This window comes from Nerophis lumbriciformis, linkage group LG18 (genome assembly GCF_033978685.3).
Source record: "Nerophis lumbriciformis linkage group LG18, RoL_Nlum_v2.1, whole genome shotgun sequence".
In the NCBI taxonomy this organism is placed as follows: domain Eukaryota; kingdom Metazoa; phylum Chordata; class Actinopteri; order Syngnathiformes; family Syngnathidae; genus Nerophis; species Nerophis lumbriciformis.
The window spans coordinates 34,435,001-34,451,332 of NC_084565.2; the positions used below are offsets into that span (position 1 = coordinate 34,435,001).

General features: G+C 38.5%; 2 protein-coding genes across 3 annotated transcripts in view; one reads left to right on the forward strand and one right to left on the reverse strand.

Annotated features, from left to right (window-relative positions):
- LOC133617871 (biogenesis of lysosome-related organelles complex-1 subunit 2-like) overlaps positions 1-16,332 on the forward strand; it is an 87,576-nt gene that overhangs the window by 6,386 nt on the left and 64,858 nt on the right. The window contains exons 3-4 of one of the 2 annotated variants that reach the window (XM_061978194.2): positions 1-3,993; positions 4,379-6,822. The exon at positions 1-3,993 is cut by the window's left edge and continues 1,058 nt beyond it. The exons of the other annotated variant lie outside the window; for it this stretch is intronic. The gene's annotated coding sequence lies outside the window, so the exon portion shown is untranslated. Of the gene's footprint in view, positions 3,994-4,378; positions 6,823-16,332 lie in introns of those variants that run through there. 2 annotated transcript variants of the gene reach the window in all.
- Positions 9,229-16,332, reverse strand: part of LOC133617869 (nucleotide sugar transporter SLC35D2-like) — a 45,844-nt gene continuing 38,740 nt past the window's right edge. The window contains exons 11-12 of the mRNA XM_061978193.2: positions 10,078-10,160; positions 9,229-9,978 (exon numbers count right to left, since the gene is read on the reverse strand). Coding sequence (XP_061834177.1) covers positions 9,873-9,978; positions 10,078-10,160 — 189 coding nt within the window. The 3' untranslated portion in view covers positions 9,229-9,872. The remainder of the gene's footprint in view (positions 9,979-10,077; positions 10,161-16,332) is intronic.

The window sequence follows — 16,332 nt, forward strand, 5'->3', positions numbered from 1 at the left end:
CCAGCATGGCTCCCACAGTGTTGTGAAAGCCTAAGAAGACGCCAAGCAGAAGCTAACTACAGTTAAAGCGGCATTAAAAATATATAAATACAATTAAGTTATCGGTCCGTTTGATACCCGTCCAAAAAAATAAAAATATTAGCTGGTAGGTCAGCAGCCAAAGAAGCCTGTTTTAAAATTGTTGTATTATCGCTTGAAAGCCAAAGAATATATTGTGATGTATAGATGATCACAAAAGGCGGTGTTGCATATTGCAATGTGGATTTTATCCCACGTCGCATGTTTCCAAGTGCACCTTTTTTTTAATGAAAGCGCTAACACTCGCAACTTTGTTTGGCCCCATTAGTGACTTGAGTCACCGGGTGCCTTGTAAAAATGTTTAACCAAGACGACATATGAAAACCAGAGGGAAATGTCGCTAAATACGAATCATACAAAAATATGATTATAATATAATAAATGAATGACTTTTGCAATTGTGGCATTACTCCTCTGCAACCAGCAGGGGCGCTGCGGTTAAACACGGGAAGGCGAGCTCCGATCTATACACGGCTCATCCAGGTAACATCGTCTTCATTTGAAGCGTTTCAAACACGTTTTCTCAAATGGCGTACGACCGCAACATGTCTGATGGTGCGGAGCTGCCATGTTTTGGTGCTAACTTTATGGGCAGGGTGAGGTTGCATATGAAGCACGGCGAGGACTTGAGTGTTTTTTTCTCTTGACGTCATGTAAAGCACTCGCCATGACACTTTTTAACTGGAGTCCTTTTTATGCAAGTATTATTATAGCTACATTATTTGCAAATGTGTATCTCAACCGGAGTGTGTGTACTAATGTGTGTGTGTGTGTGTTCTTGTATTTCTACCCTTCTTGAGACATCAAGGAAAAGTATCTTCCATATGAGGAGGTGTGAACAAGTGATGACATAAATCATGGTCCCAATAGGAAAAACCATTGCATCTAATAGAGAATGTCTCATTTGCACCCCTGGTGGTGGAATCTATAAAAATGAGGGTGGTCCCAAAAAGGAGGGGTTTTTCAAACTGACTGTGTCGCTTTTAAAAGTGCTCCCCCTCTGGCCAACATATGAAATCACAAGTGTGTGTAAAAATTTGAAATGCTCCCACTCTGGCCGTGGAAGTGTGTGGAAGAAATTTAAATGCGCCACCTTTGGCCAACATATGAAATAACAAGTGTGTAAAAAATTTTGAAATGAGCCCCCTCTGGCCAACAAATGAAATAAGTGTGTGTAAAAATGTAAAATGCTCCCTCTCTGGCCAACATATAAAATAACAAGTGTGTGTAAAAAATTGAAATGCGCCCCCTCTGGCCAACATATGAAATAGCAAGTGTGTGTAAAAATTTGAAATGCTCCCCCTCTGGCCGACATATGTAATAAGTGTGTGGAAGAAATTTAAATGCGCCCCCTTTAGCCAACATATGAAATAACAAGTGTGTAAAAAAATTTGAAATGCGCCCCGTCTGGCCAACTTATGAAATAAGTGTGTGTAAAAATGTAAAATGCTCCCCCTCTGGCCAACATATGAAATAACAAGTGTGTGTAAAAAATTTAAACGCGCCCCCTCTGGCCAACATATGAAATAACAAGTGTGTGTAAGAGATTTGAAATGCTCCCCCTCTGGCCAACATATGAAATAACAAGTGTGTGGAAGAAATTGAAATGCTCCCCCTCTGGCCAACATATGAAATAACAAGTGTGTGTAAAAAATGTTTAAATGCGCCCCTTCTGGCCAACATATGTAATAACAAGTGTGTGGAAGAAATTAAATTTGCGCCCCCCTTTGGCCAACATATGAAATAACAAGTGTGTGTAAAAAAATTGAAATGCGCCCCCTCTGGCCAACATATGAAATAACAAATGTGTGTAAAAAATTTAAACGCGCCCCCTCTGGCCAACATATGAAATAACAAGTGTGTGTAAAAATTTGAAATGCCTCCCTCTGGCCAACATATGAAATAACAAGTGTGTGTAAATTTTTTTAAATATGCCCCCTCTGGCCAACATATGAAATAACAAGTGTGTGAAAAATTTGAAATGCCCCCCTCTGGCCAACATATGTAATAACAAGTGTGTGTAAAATATTAAAATGCTCCCCCTCTGGCCGACATATGAAATAACAAGTGTGTGTAAAAAATTGAGATGCACCCCCTCTGGCCAACATATGAAATAAGTGTGTGTAAAAATGTAAAATGCTCCCCCTCTGGCCAACATATGAAATAACAAGTATGTGTAAAAAATTTGAAATGCGCCCCCTCTGGCCAACATATGAAATAAGTGTGTGTAAAAATGTGAAATGCTTCCCCTCTGGCCAACATATGAAATAACAAGTGTGTGTAAAAAATTGAAATGCGCCCCCTCTGGCCAACATATAAAATAACAAGTGTGTGTAAAAAATTGAAATGCGCCCCCTCTGGCCAACATATAAAATAACAAGTGTGTGTAAAAAATTGAAATGCGCCCCCTCTGGCCAACATATGAAATAACAAGTGTGTGCAAAAATTTGAAATGCTCCCCCTCTGGCCGACATATGAAATAACAAGTGTGTGTAAAAATTTGAAGTGCTCCCCCTCTGGCCAACATATGAAATAACAAGTGTGTGTAAGAAATTGAAATGCTCCCCCTCTGGCCAACATATAAAATAACAAGTGTGTGTAAAAATTTGAAATGCGCCCCCTCTGGCCAACATATGAAATAACAAGTGTGTGTAAAAATTTGAAATGCACCCCCTCTGGCCAACATATGAAATAACAAGTGTATGTAAACATTTGAAATGCGCCCCCTCTGGCCAACATATGAAATAACAAGTGTGTGCAAAAATTTGAAATGCTCCCCCTCTGGCCAACATATGAAATAACAAGTGTGTGTAAACATTTGAAATGCGCCCCCTCTGGCCAACATATGAAATAACAAGTGTGTGGAAGAAATGTAAATGCGCCCCCTTTGGCCAAAATTAATTTAAAAAAAGTATATAGAGACATAATGTAATAACGAAGTAAATAATGATTAAAAACCTGTTACAAAGAAAACATTCGGGGGAAAAAAATTAAATGGTTTAATTTTTTAATATTTGCATAGTACGTATATATTTTTAATGTTGTAAATACACATCTTTATATATCTAGAAAGGCTGGTCCTAAAGTGGCAGGCATTTTTCGGAGGTCTCAAGAAGGTAAGAAATACAAGAATGTGTGTGTGTGTTAAGTTGTCTGTCCGTATTATGATTTGTCTGTGCGTAAAACATATCTGTCCGTATTTCAATTGGGCTGTTAAATTAAAAATATATAAATGTTTGCATATTTAGGTGTGTGTGTGAAGCAGGAACTCTGTCGGCTGTCTTTTTACACGCAACTGTTCTGCAGTTTAGGGATGTTCTTGTCTGTGCAGCGATCTGATGATTTGTCTGTTCCTCCCCTTGCCCTTCCTTGTACTCACCACTAGTTGGCGCCTCGCAGCCACTCACGTTGCCATTGAACTTGAAGCCAAGAAAAATGGACATTTCATCACTTGCTGTACATAAAAGTTCTCGTTTTAACAGTAACTTATTAATCACAAGTATTTTTGCATTCAAATAAGTGATCATGTAGTGACTGTAAGGCTGAAATATTCACGTTTAAGAAGACAGCCCAGAGGGTTCCTGCTTCACACACACATCTAAGTACACACACACACACCATGTGTTTTGTACACACAAACTCATATACGAACAGACAACTTAACACACACACACAGATTGCTATACAGACACTCATTAGTACACACACACACGTACACATTCATTGCTAAACAGATACACATTAGTACACACAAACATTGCTATACAGACACACATTAGTACACACATATTGCTATACAGACACAGTACACAGATATACAGACACACATTAGTACACACAGATTGATACACAGACATACATTAGCACACAGATTGATACACAGACACACATTAGTACACACAGATTGATACACAGGTACACAGATTGATACACAGACACACATGAGTCAACACAGATTGCTATACAGACACACAGTACACACACAGATTGCTATACAGATACACATTAGTGCACACAGATTTCTATACATAAACACACAAAGATTGATACACAGACACACATTAGTACACACACACACAGATTGATACACAGACACACATTAGTACACACAGATTGCTATACAGACACATAATAGTACACACAGTTTGCTATACAGACACACATTAGTACACACAAACATTGCTATGCAGACATTAGTACACACAGATATACAGACACGTTAGTACACACATATTGATACACAGGCACACATTAGTACACACAAATATGCAGACACACAATAGTACACAGATTGATACAGACACACATTAGTACACACAGATTGATACACAGACACACATTAGTACACACAGATTGATACACAGACACACATTAGTACACACAGATTGCTATACAGACCCATTAGTACACACAGATATACAGACACACATTAGTACACACAGATTGATACACAGACACACATTAGTACACACAGATTGCTATACAGACCCATTAGTATACACAGACACACATTAGTACACACAGATTGCTATACAGACACACACAGTACACACAGATTGATACACATTGCTCTACAGACACATTAGTACACACACCGATTGATAGACACACAGTAGTACACACACATTGCTATACAGACACACAGTACACACAGATTGATACACAGACACACAGTAGTACACACACATTGCTATACAGACACACACAGTACACACAGATTGATACACATTTCTCTACAGACACATTAGTACACACACCGATTGATACAGACACAGTAGTACACACACATTGCTATACAGACACACACAGTACACACAGATTGATACACAGACACACAGTAAACATATTGCTGTACAGACACAGTACACACACAAAGATTGCTATACAGACACACACACAGATTGCTATACAGACACATGTTAGTACACACATATACACACAGATTGCTATACAGATACACATTAGTACACACACACACACACACACACAAATTGCGATACAGACACACTAGTAAACACACAGATTGCGATACAGACACATTAGTACACACACAGATTGCGATACAGAAAAACATTAGTACACACACACATACAACACAGATTGCGATACAGACACACACACAGAGATTAATATACAGACACACATTAGTACACACACACACAGATTGCGATACACACACACAACACAGGTTGCGATACAGACACACACACAGATTAATATACACACACATTAGTACACACACACAGATTGAGATACACATTTGCAAGTAATTTTGCTCCAATAAAACTTCCATACTTCATGCTGCCTCCTCAAAGTGTGTGTGGGATGATGATGATGATAAACCAAACAATGCAATATTAGACTTATGTATGTATGTATGTATTGTATTTATGTATGGAAATGTTTGTGGTTTTTAACTTTTCTTTGGGTGTGGAAAATAAGCTGATTGCCTTAAAGTGCAGTACTTTCAATGATCAGTAACAACTCAGGAAACGAACAAAGGAGCTTGAACTACAACTTGACATTAAGCCAGTTCTTTGTCAGCGTGTAAAGAATAATTTGATTTGACTTTTAAAAGCAATTCTTTATTTGGTCTCACTTGTATTTGTGTTGCTTGTCTATTTAAACACACACAATATTGTGATCATTGTAAACATGCTGGAAACATTAAAAGAAAAAGTAGCACAACTTGTTCTTTTTCATCTTTTTTTTAATTTTATTAGAAATATGTGCTCATCACATTTCTAATCCTTCACTGGCGTGTCACGCGTTTACACGGAACTCCAATCAACTTGGACAAAAAGTTGTAGAACTTGTACCAGAATATTAGAAATGTGAATAATAAAAAAATAAATAAAAGGTGAGTGAGGCAGGCCGCTCAGAAAAAAAGTACCATGACTGCATGGAGGGCCCTCACACACACAACTAATTGTACCGTTTCCCCAAGTTAAAGCCATGTTTGACAGTGCAAACACAAAGTAACAGACTATTAAAGAGGACATTGAAGGCATCACATGTGAAGGCTGGAAAACACTCTCACGCCGTCTTGCTTGCAGTTCACTTCTAGAACACTAAGGGGCAGCAGAGGACGGGGGGAACTTGCAACATTATTTGGTGACGTGACTGAAAAGCAACGTGTTGATGATTAAGTGATGTCCAGAGTTGGGAACATAAGGAGGCAGACTTTGTGTTGGAATTCAACCTGAAGCAATAAACGTTCAAAAGCGTGTAGTGCGATTAAGGCCAAAATAACGATTATTTTTTTCAATATTCAAGTCGTGATTATTCATTATGTTGGGGGCTTGAAGGTGACGTCATCATGTCATTTGCAATTAAACAGTCTAATAGGAGGCTTGATCAGGGCTGTCTTCAGAGGGCCACTTTATATATTTACATGTTTAATTACCTTGTTACATAACTTGCAAAGGCAGCTGTTTTTGATGATGTACGACGAGCCAAAATAAAATTATATTTGCGGCCTACATAAAGTTATGTGTTGGGCCACTTTAGAATGATGCTGCTGTGGCAGGCCACAATTAAAAATAATGGCTTGTCACATAAATTACTTAACAGACCACATTAGATTTATGTAGCATGCCACATTTAAATTAAGGGACGGGCCAACATAAATGATATAGCAAGGCACAATCAAATGGTGTGGCTGGCCACAATAAAATTATTTGGCTGGTCGTATTAAAAATATGTGGCTAGTGACATTATAATTATGTAGCATGCCACGACAAAATGAAGGGACGGGCCACTATAAAATGATATGGTGGCCTACATACATATATGTGTCAGGCCACATTAGAATGATGTAGCGGGGCACATTAAAATGGTGTGACTGGCCACACTAAAATTATTTGGCTGGTAACATTAAAAATATGTGGCTGGTCACATAAATGACTTAGCATGCCACGATAAAATTAAGGGACGGTCCACTATAAAATTATATCGCGGTCTACATAAAATATGTGTCGGGCCACATTAGAATTATGTAGCATGCCACAATAAATTTAAGGGACGGTACACTATAAAATGATATCACGGCCTACATAAAATGATGTGTCGGGCCGCATTAGAATGATGTAGCGGGGCACAATAAAATGATTTGGCTGGTCACCACTAAAAAGAAGTGGCTGGTCACATAAATGACAGACAACAGTAAAATTATGTGGCAGGCTACATTAGAATTATGTAGCATGCCACAATAAAATGATGTGTCGGGCCACATTAGAATGATGTAGCGGGACACAATACAATTATTTGGCTGGTCATATTAAAAACATGTGGCTGTTCACATTATAATTATGTAGCATGCCACGATTAAATTAAGGGATGGGCCATTATAAAATGATATCGTGGCCTACATAAAATTATGTGTCGGGCCACTTTAGAATGATGTAGCGGGGCACATTAAAATGGTGTGACTGGCCACACTAAAATTATTTGGCTGGTCACATAAATGACTTAGCATGCCACAATAAAATTAAGGGACGGGCCACTATAATATGATATCGTGGTCTACATAAAAATATGTGTAGGGCCACTTTAGAATGTTTTAGCGGGTCACGTTTAAACGACGTGGCGGGCCACATAAAATGATGTGGCAGGCCACTTAGAATAATGTAGCATGCCACAATAAAATTACGGAACGGGTCACTATAAAACTATATCGCGGTCTACATAAAAATATGTGTCGGGCCATGATAGAATGATTTAGCGGGCACATTTAAATGGTGTGGAGGGCCAACTTAAAATAATGTGGCTGGTCACATAAATGATTTAGCAGGCCAAATTAGAATTATGTAGCATGCCACAATAAAATTAAGGGACGGGTCACTATAAAATGATATCGTGGACTACATAAAAGTATGTGTCGGGCCACATTACAATGATGTAGTGGGGCACATTTAAATGGTGTGGCTGGCCACAATAAAATTATTTGGCTAGTCACATTAAAAAGGTATGGCTGGTCACATAAATGACTTAGCGGGTCACATTAGAATTATGTAGCATGCCACAATAAAATTACGGAACGGGCCACTATAAAATGATATCGCGGTCTACATAAAAATATGTGTCGGGCCACATTAGAATGATTTAGCGGCGCACATTTAAATGGTGTGGAGGGCCACCTTAAAAAAGGATTGTCTGGTCACATAAATGACTTAGCGGACCACATAAAATGACGTGGGCGGGTCACATTAGAATCATGTAGCATGCCACTATAAAATGAAGGGACGGCCACCATAAAATTATATCGCGGCCTACATAAAATTATGTGTCGGGCCACATTAGAATGATTTAGCGAGGCACTTTTAAATGGTGTGGAGGGCCACTTTAAAAATATATGGCTGGTCACATAAATGACTTCACGGGTCACATTAGAATTATGTAGCATGCCACAATAAAATGAAGGGACGGCCACTATAAAATTATATTGCGGCCTACATAAAATGATGTGTCGGGCCACATTAGAATGATATAGTGGGGCACACATTTAAATGGTGTGGCTGGCCACAATAACATTATTTGGCTGGTCACATTGAAATATGTGGCTTAACAGACCACATTGGAATTATGTAGCATGCCATTATAAAATGAAGGGACGAGCCGCTATTAAATGATATCAAGGCCTGCATAAAATTATGTGTTGGGCCACATTAGAATGATATAGTGGGGCACATAAATGACTTAGTAAAATGATGTGGCAGGCTACATAATTCTAATGTAGCAACAACAGTCACTTTAAAATTAAGGGGCAGGCCCTCATTAAGACGATATCGCGGCCTACATAAAATGATGCGGCAGGCCACCTTAATCTAAAGGCCTTTTAGCTCTTATTTCCAAAATTGTGTACACTACTGAATTGGGGTCTTATGGCCGCTTATGTGGACACTTATACTGCCATCTGGTGGTGTCAGAAGAGTATAACATACAATGGAATTTGGAAAAAATAAGAATTAGCATGTCACTACACATGAAGTACACGTTTGTGTACTTATGGACTAAGTACATCATATCAAAAGATGATTCTTAGTTTTTATTCTAATTAGGGTGCAATAAGCCCAAATAGCAAAGAGAAATAAAAATAAAAAAAGCATGTAAACAAACAGCTTGGGCCTTAAGAGGTTAAATGACGATTTGAGTGGGCTAGATACCTGTTATCTATATATTGTAGACAAATATTTAGTTCATTATTAGTGTGAAGGCCTCAGCATGTTCTCATGACACATCAGCTGTTTTCTTCTGGTTTGGAGGCTTTTTGACGCTGCCTTAATAACAGCCACTGTTCCTACATTTGAGCGTCAGTAGTGTGAAATAATAAATACACTAATATTGGCATTTGGTGTCAGGACCTAACCTGGCCTGGATTCATACGCTGGCGCAGATGCTTGGGGCGCATGACTTCTAATGGGGAGCAGGTTTTTCCAGAACACGATGAAAGGGTAGCTCCGAATTCTTTTTCGGCGCCGTGATTAGCGGTTAGTCCTGTTGGTGCCGGCGGCGAGGAGAGACAAGCAAGACGTGAGGCGAGAGAGTACATTTCAGCCTTCACATTCTTGTAAACAGCTAGAAGATCTTCAACATTCCGCAGAAACCTCATAAATATTCATCCCTTTTCAACACTGACCATATTAAAATACAGATGTCAAGAAAATAGCATCTCTTTAAAAGGAAACAATCTCGTAACCATGGCAGCAACACGACAACTTTGCTTGGAGTCATAAATACAAAATAAAAGACTTTAGCTGTACATTGTCATACAAAAAGTGAAAGAGAAACCAGTGTCATACGACCACCTTGCCCTTGATTTCCATTTTGGGGCTTTCGCTGGCCTTGTTGGGCTGCTCCTCTCGCAGACTGATGTAGGAGTACACCAAGCTGGCCACGATGCTGCACACACACACACACACACACACACACACATACATAGTTGTCCCACACCAGTGATTAAAAGCACAAAGGTAATACATGTGTCAGGAGGATGATTACCTGATGTTCACACCTATGAAGTTAGTCCATGAGAAGACGTAGTCCCCGATTAGCACCATGCCGACATACGTCACCAGCACATTCTGCAAGACAAGTTTTTCTCAATACGTTGGAAAAAACAACCAGCTTGTATCTGGATGACGCCATCATTTTATTTGCATAATTGGCCGTTACGCATGTGCATGTCACATTAGTTAAAAAGGGGTCATATTTGGAGTTTTCTTTCTACGTTTGAAACACTTCCTTGTGGTCTTCTTCCCCATTAGAGGGCCGCCCAAAAATATGTTTCTCAGCTGTTTTTCAGGAACACTAATACAAAACCTGATTGAACGCTAAAAACGTTATGACAGATCGCCTTAAAAAAACGAAATGGCATGTACATTTTTTTTACTGAATGATACTCAGAATGTACATGGAAATAAATAAAGAATGCGGGTTTTACAATATTAACTATGAACGATAAAACACTGAATATTGACAACATATATTTGACATATTTTACAATATTAACTACGAACGATAAAACACTGAATATTGACAACATATGAATGTCACCCCCCTCTCATCAACATATTTTACAATATTAACTATGAAAGATAAAACACTGAATATTGACAACATATGAACGTCACACCCCCTCTCAATCGACATATTTTACAATTACGTATTTCACAATATTAACTATGAACGACAAAACACTGAATATTGACAACATATGAATGTCACCCCCCTCTCATCGACATATTTTACAATATTAACTATGAACGATAAAACACTGAATATTGACAACATATGAATGTCACCCCCTCTCCATCTACATATTTTACAATATTAACTACGAACGATAAAACACTGAATATTGACAACATATGAACGTCACACCCCCTCTCCATCGACATATTTTACAATATTAACTATGAAAGATAAAACACTGAATATTGACAACATATGAACGTCACACCCCCTCTCATCAACATATTTTACAATATTAACTATGAATGATAAAACACTGAATATTGACAACATCTGAACGTCACACCCCCTCTCCATCGACATATTTTACAATTACGTATTTTACAATATTAACTATGAACGATAAAACACTAAATATTGACAACATATGAACGTCACACCCTCTCTCCATCGACATATTTTACAATATTAACTATGAACGATAAAACACTGAATATTGACAACATATGAACATCACCCCCCCTCTCCATTGACATATTTTACAATATTAACTATGAACGATAAAACACTGAATATTGACAACATATGAACGTCACACCCCCTTTCATCAACATATTTTACAATATTAACTATGAAAGATAAAACACTGAATATTGACAACATATGAACGTCACACCCCCTCTCCATCCACATATTTTACAATTACATATTTCACAATATTACCGTATTTTCCGCACTATAAGGCGCACCTAAAAACCACAAATTTTCTCAAAAGCTGACAGTGCGCCTTATAACCCGTTGCGCTTTATATATGGATTAATATTAAGATTCATTTTCATAAAGTTTTGGTCTCGCAACTTCGGTAAACAGCCGCCATCTTTTTTCCCCGTAGAAGAGGAAGTGCTTCTTCTTCTACGCAAGCAACCGCCAAGGTAAGCACCCGCCCCCATAGAACAGGAAGCGCTTCTTCTTCTACTGTAAGCAACCACCCGCCCGCGTAGAAGAAGAAAAAGCGCGCGGATATTACGTTTCATTTCCTTTGTGTGTTTACATCTGTAAAGACCACAAAATGGCTCCTACTAAGCGACAGGGATCCGGTTCATGAAAAGACGCAATCTCTCCATCCGCACACGGACTACTATTTCACAGCAACTGCCTAAAGACTTTCAAGAAAAGCTGGCTACTTTCCGTGCATATTGTAAAAACAAGATAGCTGAAAAAAAGATCCGGCCAGAGAACATTATCAACATGGACGAGGTTCCACTGACTTTTGATATTCCTGTGAACCGCACTGTGGATACAACGGGAGCACGTACGGTGAATATTCTCACCACAGGGAATGAGAAGTCATCCTTCACTGTGGTTCTAGCTTGCCATGCTAATGGCCAGAAACTTCCACCCATGGTGATATTCAAAAGGAAGACCTTGCCAAAAGAGACCTTTCCAGCCGGCGTCATCATAAAAGCTAACTCGAAGGGATGGATGAAGAAAAGATGAGCGAGTGGTTAAGGTAAGTTTACGCGAAGAGGCCGGGTGGCTTTTTTCACGCAGCTCCGTCCATGTTGATATACGACTCCGTGCGCGCCCACATCACGCTGGTTTTTAATATATTATTAAAGTTTGACTGACCTATCTGACTGTTTTTTTGACATTCCTTTAGCGCAGTTAGATGCGGCTTATAACACGGGGCGTCTTATAGGTGGACAAAGTTTTGAAATATGCCGTTCATTGAAGGCGCGGCTTATAACCCAGGGCGCCTTATGGTGCGGAAAATACGGTAACTATGAACGACAAAACACTGAATATTGACAACATATGAACGTCACACCCCCTCTCATCAACATATTTTACAATATTAACTATGAACGATAAAACACTGAATATTGACAACATATGAACATCACACCCCCTCTCCATCGACATATTTTACAATATTAATTACGAACGATAAAATACTGAATATTGACAACATATGAACGTCACACCCCCTCTCCATCCACATATTATACAATTACATATTTTACAATATTAACTATGAACGATAAAACACTGAATATTGACAACATATGAACGTCACACCCCCTCTCATCAACATATTTTACAATTACATATTTCACAATATTAACTATGAACGACAAAACACTGAATATTGACAACATATGAACGTCACACCCCCTCTCATCAACATATTTTACAATATTAACTATGAACGATAAAACACTGAATATTGACAACATATGAACATCACACCCTCTCCATCGACATATTTTACAATATTAACTATGAACGATAAAACACTGAATATTGACAATATATATATATATGATTTGAGGAGAGGCCAGCTCGCAGAGGAGAAGAGACAGGAGGAAACGTACTGCAAATACCATCGCACAGCAGGAGCGGGATGAAGTCTCTACACATGTTTGCACTAAGTGCAACAGGGACTGTCACTCAAGAATTGGCTTGTACAGCCATGCTAGGCGTTGTCAACAAACATGAATGTACCGTATCAACAAAACATCAAGTTAAAATGTGAAAATTATAATTAAATATGTGCATTGTATAATTACAACACTCATTAAAACTGAAAAGATATTACTAATAATTGACTAAAACAGGATGACAAAACTTTTTAAATAAATAAAAAATTAAATAAACTATTAATAATAATTAAAGTACCATTACAAAATTAAAATTAAAAAATTTAAAAAAAATAAAATAAAAAATAAACATCAAATCGAAATAAGTGTCTGACACAAGACCGTAAATTAGCATGGTCATCTGTGACTAAGCTGCCAAAGAAGAGATATATACACACACACACACACACACACACACACACACACACACACACACACACACACACACACACACACACACACACACACACACACACACACACACACACACACACACACACACACACACACACACACACACACACACACACACACACAGACATACTGTCATGTCTGTGTAATCATGTTTTGTTTTAGTCATGTTTTGTTTTGTTTAGTTATTGGACTCTTTAGTTTCTGTTTACGCTCCATTGTTTTTGTTTCCATAGCAACCCATTAGTTTTCACCTGTCATGTCACGCACCTGTTTTGAGGCACGCACCTGTTGTTAATCATGTCTGTGTTATTTAAGCTTTTCATTTTCTGTTGTTCGTCCTGGTGTCATATCCTTTCTAACCCTGCTATCCTCTCGTATCAAGCCATGTTCACAGTCCCATGCCACAGTAAGTGTTTTTGTTTCGTGTTCGCAGTTTCTGCCTTTGTGCAAGTTTTGTTTTCATTCACCAAGTTTTTTACCTCCGCCATTGTGCGTGCTTTTTGTTTGCTTCTGTTTTGTAGTTTGTTAGTGTTTAAAATAAATCATGTACCCACCTTCAAGCCATGTCCGATCCAAGTTCACTTGCATCTCGGGAAAACAATCACTCCATAGTCCACGTCTTGACACATACATATACAGTATATATCTTATTCATTTATCTCCACTTAGATAGCGTCTTCTCCCCGCCATCTTTGTTGTAATTTTAGCATTTCCATAGCGAGTCTACTGACAGATTACGATTAAACTGTGCGCACTTTGTATTAGAAATGGCAACAGCGAAGGATGCATGTGCATGTATGAGACAGTCTGCCCCACAGTAATAGGGTAGAGAAAAAGGAGCTTATTGACTACAGCGTTGGACTACCACGGCGCACTCCCGCAAAGTAAATTGGGTAAACTTTTACCATTTATGGATAATCCGCTGACGGATTCCAAATGGCTCTTTTGTAGTAAGTATGAAGGAAGGCAAGATTGTTTTATTAATATCTGCGCAATGGTTTGATTTCAAATTGTTGGGACCTATGCAGATCCCAAATGCACAAAAACGGGCACCAATAAGTAAGAAAAGTTGGCTTTGCTTAATAGGTCCTCTTTAAAGGCTGAATAAAAACAACGAAACACAGTTATGAGTATTACATTTCAGTTGTTTTACGCTACATGTACCATTTTGCTGTATTTCATTCATATTTATCTTTGCAGGGTTTTCTTAGTTTTGTTTCTACACTGTTCCACAGGCCCATAAAAAAACGAGCTACAGCACGCAAATGGCCCCCTGGCCTTAGGAAAGGCCTAAGGCCATGTCCACACGAACACGGAGAGTTTCAAAAACACATATTTGGGCTTGAAGCAATCTCCATCCACACGAGTGTAGTTTCAAAACGGTCTATGTCTACACACTGTGCACATTCTGTCCAATCAGAAGCCTGAAAAAAGCAGCGACAGCTGACTTAGTGGCATTACACCTCCTATTATGTTTATGTTAATATACTTTGGACGTACAATGTACATTATCTTTAAAACCAGCCTGCACGTACAGAGAGCCCTGGGAACATTATGTACCTTTTTTGCAGTGTTTAAAGCGTGCATGCACACCTGTGCTGCTGAAGCCCAACACTCATAAAATTATAACGGGTTTAGCAACATGGTAACAAGCCAAGGAAACCCTTCTGCATGTTTAAGTGCCTATAGTGTGTAGTGCATGTTTAAGTGCCTATAGTGTATAGTGCATGTTTAAGTGCCTATAGTGTATAGTGCATGTTTAAGTGCCTATAGTTTGTAGTGCATGTAAAGTGCCTATAGTGTGTAGTGCATGTTTAAGTGCCTATAGTGTGTAGTGCATGTTTAAGTGCCTATAGTGTGTACTGCATGTTTAAGTGCTTATAGTGTATAGTGCATGTTTAAGTGCCTATAGTGTGTGGTGCATGTTTAAGTGCTTATAGTGTATGTTTAAGTGCCTATAGTGTGTAGTGCATGTTTAAGTGCCTATAGTGTGTCGTGCATGTTTAAGTGCCTATAGTGCATGTTTAAGTGCCTATAGTGTGTAGTGCATGTTTAAGTGACTATAGTGCATGTTTAAGTGCCTATAGTGTGTAGTGCATGTTTAAGTGCCTATAGTGTGTAGTGTATGTTTAAGTGCCTATAGTGCATGTTTAAGTGTCTATAGTGTGTCGTGCATGTTCAAGTGCCTATAGTGTGTCGTGCATGTTTAAGTGCCTATAGTGCATGTTTAAGTGCCTATAGTGTATAGTGCATGTAAAGTGCCTATAGTGTGTAGTGCATGTTTAAGTGCCTATAGTGTGTAGTGCATGTAAAGTGCCTATAGTGTGTAGTGCATGTTTAAGTGCCTATAGTGCATGTTTAAGTGCCTATAGTGTATAGTGCATGTTTAAGTGCCTATAGTGTGTAGTGCATGTAAAGTGCCTATAGTGTGTAGTGCATGTAAAGTGCCTATAGTGTGTAGTGCATGTGTAAGTGCCTATAGTGTGTAGTGCATGTTTAAGTGCCTATAGTGTGTAGTGCATGTTTAAGTGCTTATAGTGTATAGTGCATGTTTAAGTGCCTATAGTGTGTGGTGCATGTTTAAGTGCTTATAGTGTATGTTTAAGTGCCTATAGTGTGTAGTGCATGTTTAAGTGCCTATAGTGTGTACTGCATGTTTAAGTGCTTATAGTGTATAGTGCATGTTTAAGTGCCTATAGTGTGTGGTGCATGTTTAAGTGCTTATAGT